Source organism: Saccostrea cucullata, unplaced genomic scaffold (genome assembly GCF_032062105.1).
Source record: "Saccostrea cucullata isolate Sc308-1 unplaced genomic scaffold, CSIRO_AGI_Scuc_v1 ctg8121, whole genome shotgun sequence".
In the NCBI taxonomy this organism is placed as follows: domain Eukaryota; kingdom Metazoa; phylum Mollusca; class Bivalvia; order Ostreida; family Ostreidae; genus Saccostrea; species Saccostrea cuccullata.
Genome location: NW_026926748.1, coordinates 6961 through 16595, shown reverse-complemented (window position 1 = coordinate 16595; position 9635 = coordinate 6961). Strand labels below are relative to the sequence as shown.

At 35.1% G+C, this 9635-nt stretch overlaps 1 protein-coding gene across 1 annotated transcript; it reads left to right on the top strand.

The window, feature by feature from the left end:
• Positions 1-252: 252 nt before the first annotated feature.
• On the top strand, positions 253-7978 carry LOC134272565 (ankyrin repeat and KH domain-containing protein 1-like; the record flags this gene model as incomplete). The annotated part of the gene is made up of 2 exons (XM_062754789.1): positions 253-297; positions 2235-7978. Coding segments are annotated over 2 exons (3893 nt in total), but the record flags the coding sequence as incomplete, so codon positions are not given.
• Between the last annotated feature and the right edge of the window lie 1657 nt (positions 7979-9635).

The window sequence follows — 9635 nt, the reverse complement described above, 5'->3', positions numbered from 1 at the left end:
ACCGTGTTACACGGTCCACAGAAACGCTGACTTCAAAGACGCCGACAAGGTTCGAGGTCCACGCTAAAGCCTGGACTTGCGGTCCACGGGGCCCCGTGTTTTTTGCAGAAAACTCGTGGCCTGTACTGTATCTAACTGTATTTGAAAAAATAATGAAGTCTAGCTTGGCAAAGGTGGATTTTTACCACAAAATAAAAGAAAATAATTTTCATAAATATGCCACCTAATAATCCTGTTTTATTATTTTTTCAGATGAAATAAGAAAACCAAAGTCGGTAATCCCTCCAAATGTCAAAGGTATGTAAGTGAATTCAAAAATAATAATTGGCAAATTGAAATATTTTACAAAAATTAATTAGCTTGACTTGTTTCACTTAAAACAACATATTGTATGTACATTCTTGTTTATATTCCCATGGTGTCAATGGAATTGACAAATTATATTAAAATGATTCAGAATTTTAATCTGAAACTTAATTTCAAACGTTTTAGTATCAATACACCTTGAAGGACTTTCTGAAATACATAATAAGAAGAATTCATATATTCCTTTCCTTCAGAATTGTGCAAGAGATAAGAAATTATAAAATCTACCTTTTTTGCTATTGTATATTGATTGATTGATTGTATATTGTTTAACGTCCCTCTCAAGAATTTTTCAATCATATAGAGACATTACCGTACCCAGGTAAAGGGCTTCAAATTTAGATCTTTATTTAGTCTGCATCATCCAGACGTTTGTTTTTACCCCCACAAACAATTTGTGGAGGTAAATGCATGTGTATGGATGATGCAGACTAAACCTATTTGGCACCCAGGGCCATTGAGAAGTGAGAGTTCTTTATCGTCACATGGTACTACGTTCTTTAGGTCATATCGAAAGACCCATGACTTTCACTTTTAGTGCTGAGCGCTTGGCAAAGGAACAGTCACTACCTTTGTCTACGTCTTAGGTATGACACGGCGCCGCAAACGAGAATCAAACCCGGGCGAACGCTCTGCCACAAGGCTACCGTGGCCAGTGCTCTTTTATATGTAAATTTGTAAAAGAATTATTTTTTGCTCTTGCATATGTAAATTTGTAAAAGATTTTTTTTCTTGATAATTAACGTTATTTGTCTGATTTGGCACAGTTCTTAGAGCGTCTTCTCCAGAGTCGCAGCATAGGAAGCTGATCCTTATATCTCGGTTTCAAATCCACTACAGGACATAAGGGCTGTCTTTTCAATAAGACCGTATAAACCTAGGTCCCATGTCTCAGTACGTATTGGCATGAAACAGATCCCTCCCTGCTCAAGGGACCTTAGTGCCAAGTATAGGTTTAAATTTGCAACCCTCCACCGACAAATGGTAGTGTCTCCAAATGAGTGAAGAATTCTCGAGAGAGACATTAAACAACAAACAAACATTATTTGTCGCTGGTTTGAAAAGTTTAAATATAAAAAAAAATGTTCCCAAAAATATGAAATTTTAATCAATTATGAAAATTCACGAAAAAAGAATTTTGCTGCAAGAAGGATATGGAGATAACGAACAGTATTCAATCTCAAAGTCCATAAAAAAATACAAATTAAGAACAGAGGAAACATCAGATCAAATTAGAGGTGGGATCAGATCAGAGGTGGCATAAAATTTATTTTATTATAAAAATGTAGTAATCCTAAATTACCTTTTTACAATCTTGTTCTTATTAGAAGTTTCAATATCAAGCACTTATAAACTGAACAGGAGTGTATTTCAGATTTTAAAGTTCAACTTTCAGGAATCCGATTATTTTATTCATGTTATGAATTATACAGCAATGGATTCACAATAAGTTAACATTTAAAAAATATATATCATTATTCAGATCGAAAATTTCTTTAAAGATACAATTTAGGTGAAAGCACGGGTAAATGAAAATATGGATATTTTCAACATGTTAATAGGCTTTATCAATTAAAATTAGAAAGTTTTGAAAATTTAGTTGACAATGTAATCTATGTTAAATCATAATTGATTTTCAAATCTAGAAACTTTTAAATTTCTACAGAAATCCTTAAATTGCAACACTTCTTCAAATTCAATCCTGCAAACTTATCTTTCTTATAACCACAAGCATGTACACCATACTTTGTTAGGCATCTGCTTATTTTTCATGTGTAAAACGTTTAATTACTATGAAATGCGAGTAATTATATAACTGACAAGATAAAAAAAATTATAAAATATCTTGCTGTTACAATTTTTTATAGATGTTTTTGAAAAAGATGTCATACGATGGAAAGAGGAGGATGTGGTTTACAGTGAAAGCCACAGTTTCCCTGCAATGTTGGATCAAGTCAGAAGGCAACCTTACATGACATTTGTTGGTGTCCCAGGATCTGGAAAATCGGCAACAATTCATCACATAGCCCTCATACTCCAGAAGGAAGAATACGAGGTCGTACCTATTATAGACATCAGTGAGATTTACCGTTATTGTGACTCCCATAATCCTCAGGTTTTTGTCATTGATGATGTGGTAGGTGTTTTAGGTCTGCAAAAACAAAAGTTAGAGTCATTGATAGACTATGAAAAAAGAATTTCAGATCCGTCCAATAGAAATACAAAGGTATTAATGTCATGTAGGGAAGCAGTGTTTAATGAATGTTACAAATCATTTTTCGTAAATGAGGCAAACACAATTAAGATGCATAGTCCCGAAAATGCATTGAATGATGAAGACAAAAAAGCGATTCTTCAGAAACACGGCTTGGATAGAGATTTGTTGTCCCCAACATTACTTGGAGAAACATTAGATATGTTTCCTCTATTATGTAAACTATACTCAAAAGAGGAGAAATTTAAGAGCAATGTTGAAAGGTTCTTTACCTGTCCAGCAGAATGTATTTTAGGACAATTCAATGAAATGAAAGGGCGAAATAGTTTGTGCTATGCTACATTGGTCTTGTGCATGTTGAATGAAAAAAAACTATCAAAAGAAATATTAACATTGAAAAACACAGAAAACGACGTTTTCCAGGAAATGAAATCAAAAGTATTGGAAAGTTGTGAAGTTGAAAGTAACACTGATACATTTAAATTTGTTAAAGCATTGGCAGCTATGGAGGGGACATACACAAAACTCTGTGGTACTGAGTACACCATTATTCATGACTCTGTCTTTGAAATCCTTGTGTATCATTATGGATGTCAGTTTCCAGATCTTTTGTTGCAATACATTAGCAGTAGTTACATTGCTAATAACGTGAAAGTACAAGAATGTAAAGAAGAGCCAGAGGTTGAATATAAGCAAGATGAAAATGAAGAATTTAGTGCTGAGGAGCAGGAAACATTAAGTAGTGAAACAATCCAGGACTCATTTGAACTTTGCATAAGGTTAAGAGAGGATCAGTACCCAATGTTAGCAGAGCGTTTGTACAGGGATATAGAAAATATGGAGCTGTATGATGTTTTTATGAATAATGTTTTGAAACATCCTAAGGTTTGTAAGGCTTTTATTGAGGTGTTAAAGACCAAGTCTTACACGGAGTTGAAGTCTTTGTTTCTGTCAAAACAGAAAGATGTGTCTAAGGTAGTGAATAAAGGAGAGCGTGTGACGGAGAAGAGTAGGAAGAGTGATGAGAGGAGCAGGGAATGGCGCAGACAGAGTGTATTAGTGAATGAGAAAAATGATGAGAATGGTGATGATATAGAAATAACATACAGTGTGAGGGTTATCAGCTGGGTAGTTTGTTATGGACACAATCAGATCTTACAATATATTTTAGAACAAACTGAATTACACAAAGAAACAGAGATTGAACTATTTTGGAATTCCTTTAGCCCCAAATTAATCTATGAAGCCAACGAGAGACGAAATAACTCTGAAACAGATAATGCCACAGACAAATTATTTTTTTCAAACTCTTTTACTGATACAAGAAATCAAAAACAGAAAAACAGTCAGTCTATTCCCGAACATGACCACTTATTTTTATTGAGTTGTTACAGTGGAGATTTAGAGACTGTAAGAATATTAATTAAGTATATCGATTTAAAACAAACAAACACAAATGTGAAATATTTATTTCGTGATACACCACTGACAGCAGCATGTGAGGGTGGACACATGAGTGTAGTGAAGGAGCTTATAGAAGCCGGAGGTGATATCAATCAACAAGGTATGTATGATACACCACTGACAGCAGCATGTCAAGGTGGACATATAAGTGTAGTGAAGGAGCTTATAGAAGCCGGAGCTGATATCAATCCACAAGGAAAGTATCCTACACCACTGACAGCAGCATGTAGAGGTGGACATATAAGTGTAGTGAAGGAGCTTTTAGAAGCCGGAGCTGATGTCAATCCACAAGGTAAGTGTAATACACCACTGATAGCAGCATGTGAGCGTGGACATATGAGTGTAGTGAAAGAGCTTATAGAAGCCGGAGCTGATATCAATCCTAAAGGTATGTATTATACACCGCTGACAGCAGCATGTGAAGATGGACATATGAGTGTAGTGAAGGAGCTTATAGAAGCCGGAGCTGATATCAATCCACAAGGAAAGTATTCTACACCACTGACAGCAGCATGTAGAGGTGGACATATAAGTGTAGTGAAGGAGCTTTTAGAAGCCGGAGCTGATGTCAATCCACAAGGTAAGTGTAATACACCACTGATAGCAGCATGTGAGCGTGGACATATGAGTGTAGTGAAAGAGCTTTTAGAAGCCGGAGCTGATATCAATCCTAAAGGTATGTATTATACACCGCTGACAGCAGCATGTGAAGATGGACATATGAGTGTAGTGAAGGAGCTTATAGAAGCCGGAGCTGATATCAATCAACAAGGTGGGTTGCATACACCACTGACAGTAGCATGTCAAGGTGGACATATGAGTTTAGTGAAGGAGCTTATAGAAGCCGGAGCTGATATCAATCAACAAGGTAAGTATCATACACCACTGACAGCAGCATGTGAAGGTGGACATATGAGTGTAGTGAAGGAGCTTATAGAAGCCGGAGCTGATATCAATCCTCAAGATGGGTATGATACACCACTGACAGCAGCATGTGAAGTTGGACATATGAGTGTAGTGAAAGAGCTTATAGAAGCAGGAGCTGATATCAATCAAAAAGGTGTGGTTCATACACCACTGACAGCAGCATATAAGGGTGGACATATGAGTTTAGTGAAGGAGCTTATAGAAGCCGGAGCTGATATCAATCTACAAGGTGAGTATACACCACTGACAGCAGCATGTGAAGGTGGACACATGAGTGTAGTGAAGGAGCTTATAGAAGCCGGAGCTGATATCAATCCACAAGGTAAGTATCGTACACCACTGACAGCAGCATGTGAAGGTGGAAATATGAGTTTAGTTAAAGAGCTTGTAGAAGCTGGAGCTAATATCAATCAACAAGGTAAGTATAATACACCACTAACAGCAGCATGTGAGCGTGGACATATGAGTTTAGTGAAGGAGCTAATAGAAGCAGGAGCTGATATCAATTCTAAAGGTAAGTATTATACACCACTGACAGCAGCATGTGAAGGTGGACATATGAGTGTAGTGAAGGAGCTTGTAGAAGGCGGAGCTGATATCAATCAACAAGGTGGGTTGCATACACCACTGACAGTAGCATGTCAAGGTGGACATATGAGTTTAGTGAAGGAGCTTATAGAAGCCGGAGCTGATATCAATCAACAAGGTGGGTTGCATACACCACTGACAGTAGCATGTCAAGGTGGACATATGAGTGTAGTCAAGGAGCTTATAGAAGCAGGAGCTGATATCAATCAACATGGTAAGTTTCATACACCACTGACAGAAGCATGTACAGAAGGACATTTGAGTGTAGTTAAAGTGCTTATAGAAGCCGGAGCTGATATCGATCAGCAAGCTGGAGATGATACACCCCTGACAGCAGCATGTAAGGGTGGACATATGAGTATAGTGAAGGAGCTTGTAGAAGGCGGAGCTGATATCAATCAGAAAGGGAAGTATGATACACCACTGACAGCAGCATCTAAGGGAGGATATATGAGTGTAGTGAAGGAGCTTATAAAAGCTGGAGCTAATAACATCAGTCAGATAAGTCAGAAACACCAATGACAACAGCGGATGAGGATGAGATGTTATGAATACTTACTAGAGGTTTAATATTTGAAGGAACTGCTACAGACTGGGGCTTAATATCATTTACAAGAGTCCCTTAATGTACATCTAAGGATAGAATAAATACGATTGTGACAAATCTGCTAGCACTCATGTATGGTAATTATATATATAGAGGAAATCGTCTTTAATAAAATTAAGACTGTAATCTTTGCAGAATCGATTGATGATTTAAAGTTTGCATTTCATCTGTAACATTTTTTTGTTTAGAATGATTGATGGACATATAGTTTTTTGATGGATGATTTTATAGAGATGATATTATTCTCCTAGGTGTGTGGGTTGATGTTATTGTCAGGGTAAGGTTCAGCAAGGATGATTGTGTGTTATTTTAGCATGGTCTGTGTGTTAAAGGTTAAACGAGACAAATGTTCAGTGAGTTAAGAATAAGCGATACTTTTATTTTGAAATCGTTGCATGTGTGCATATAAGAGTTATGGGTGCTGAAGAATGTGCGAGACAGTAAAAGAAAGAATGGTGACTCTGGACAAGATTATACTGATACCGATATTTAAGAATTGAAGATTTGTTTGAATACCTAAAACATGCTGAGATGAAGATAGTGCTGATTAGATTAAAGAAATATGAAAGTTGATGTTTTTCAGAAAAAAGTAATTCCGTATAGTGTACATAAAAAAATTATAAAAATAAGAGCTTATGTCCTGACATTGTACGCAATGTTTTACCTATACCCTCTCTTTAAAAGGTGTCTTGAAATTTTGATTTGTTATTATTTACAAGTATTAAGACTTGCTTCAGAAAGAGATCAGTCTTTAATCAGTATATGTTGTTGTATATTATATAGAACGATTTTACCCTTTCTTTGGACTTTCAGTAGGGCGTAACTTTCTCGGCACTACGTAATGGTGAATACTAGTAGATTTTCATTGGTTACGAAATTAATAACATCGGGAACTTAGAATTGTTGTTGATAACGATTAGACGACTTATGCCCCACCTCTGTACCGTGAGGAAACTTTTAATTGGCTATTTACTATATCAGTTAACACTCTGTCGCATTTCTATCATATGTATATTTCAACAGTGACGGGAAGCTGTGTAAATTTCAGAAGCTAATTTTTATAATTAGGTAACATCGAGAATGCCACGCCTTATTGAAAGTCCAAGCTAAGCGTGTAATGGTCCTAAATTGTCCAATTCACCATGCAAAAGAAAAAAAACTTAGTGCATCCACTCTCATTTTGAATCATTCTGCAAAATTGAAACAATTTTAGTCACAAATGGCATTGAGTGGAAACTGTCATTCTCTACAAATAATTAAATTTTACCTGTTCATTCTTGACATTAAGAGAAGGGTTCTTTTTTTGTTTCCATACTTCAATATTTTATATTATGGCTGTAATGCGTCAATTGTTTGGTTGAAAAGAAGTTTGTATCATGAGTTGCTGCTAAATTGTGTGAATGCTTAATTTTTCTTTATCTTTACTCTTTTGTTGCCCTCAATTGTCTTTCATGGTTTTTCTTTTCAAGTATTGTTCATTTATTTATAAATATGATGCATGATATAATATTACATTTGTTTACAATTAAAACAAAGAAATCTTTGAAATAGAAAAGGAAGAATTTTAAAAAAAATATTTAAAAGAGTCAGAATATTTCTTATTTTATATATATTTTTTTAATAAATCACATAATAAAAACAAATATAGAGATGCTTATCATTCATTTTACTTTAAGGTACATATACAGAAGTTTTTGAGCATTAATTTTCAATATATTGCAAAGTTTTCTAATGAACCTGAACGTATCGTTGTACATATTCAGACATATACTTAGATCATCTAATTTTTTTTTAACTTTTGTGGAAATGTTTATATACATATGCAGTTTTATATATAACTGTTTATATATACTTCATGATATGTAATACATGTACTGTAAACGTTTTATATATGCAGCATGTGCGATATTTGGCGAAAATTGAATTTGGGACAAGTTGGTGTTGATTTGATTTGATTTGATTTAGCTCATGTCCTAATGTTCGTATTTGAATATAAGTACAAGACATTTAGCAAGTGTACTTGAATAAGCGATAGTTTCTAACCTCCAAATGTTCTAGAAAATATACAAAGCTTAATGTCATAAGTTTACAGTATGTTGTTCAATTCAGTTGTTACAGTTTTCAGTGTATATTTTGTATATCAAATCAGTGGACATTTGTAATTGATTAAAGAAATGTTCAGTTTCACGTGTTATCAATTACATGTAATTTGTTCCTTAAATGAATTTTATTCTCATCTAAATGTTAATAATAAACTTACTGTAATGCGCAGCTTCTTTAATTTTTATAGCAGCTTCTTTAATTTTTATAGCTCTAATAGTGGAAGAGCTTATGCAATATTAAGGGTCTGTCGTCCGTCCAGTTGTCTGTCTGTGCATCTGTAAACAATACAATAGAAATTTCTGTGAAATATTGTCAAAATGCTACTCCTCCCACAGTTTTGGTCTGATTTCAACATAATTGACACACAAGTAGACCAGACTAAGATACATAATTCTATAATCGGTTTTTGATTTCGATGATCGGTGTTGCCATGGTTACTAGAAATAGACATTTCTTTGATATATTTTCAAATGATATTCCTATAGTTTTGGTTCCTGCGGGGAGCTGGGTTAGAATAGATCCTCAGTACCCCCTTGCTTGTCGTAAAAGGCGACTAAATGGGGCGGTCCTTCGGATGACACCGTATAAACCGAGGCCCCGTGTCACAGCAGGTGTGGCACGGTAAAGATCCCTCCCTGCTCAAAGGCCGTAAGCGCCGTGCATAGGCCTAAATTTGCAGCCCTTCACCGGAAATGGTGACGTCTCCATATCAGTGAAATATTCTGGAGAGGGACTTTAAACAATATACAACCAACCTACAGTTTTGGTTTGATTGCAATAAATATTTGCCTAGAAAAGACTAAACCAATGGTATTTTTTAAAATTCTGAGGTTTTGCTTCTGGTTCAAATGCTACTTTTATCTTCCTTTGTTATAACAATAAAGCAGTAGAGCGACCGTCCTGTCAGAGATTTCTGGGGGGTTTTTTTAGGTGCAGACCACAACCTATGAATAAACATCGAATATGGCTTTCAAACTGTTTAATTACAAAATATTTACTGTGCCTAGATATCCATCCATCCAATCCTCCATCTTGTCCATGTTCTTCTTAAGGTCATACCCAACGTAGTTTGAACTTTTTTGGATTCTTCCCTGGAGTTGGAAGAGTTCCACTAAATGAAGGACCTGTGTGCAATATTTTTTTTTATCTCTAAATATGGATTTGTACACCTCTTCTTAAACAATTTTTTATGAAAAAAATCTGAAATTTATGTCTTATAATTTTTGTACATTTTTATTTGAATAATGCAAATATTTTCAAAATTCCATATCTTTTTAAAACCCCTGGTAACGCATGCTGATTTTTTTTCTAAGATCATGATATTATAAGTTTGAATTAGGAATATCTTGGAAAAGTATCCGTAGA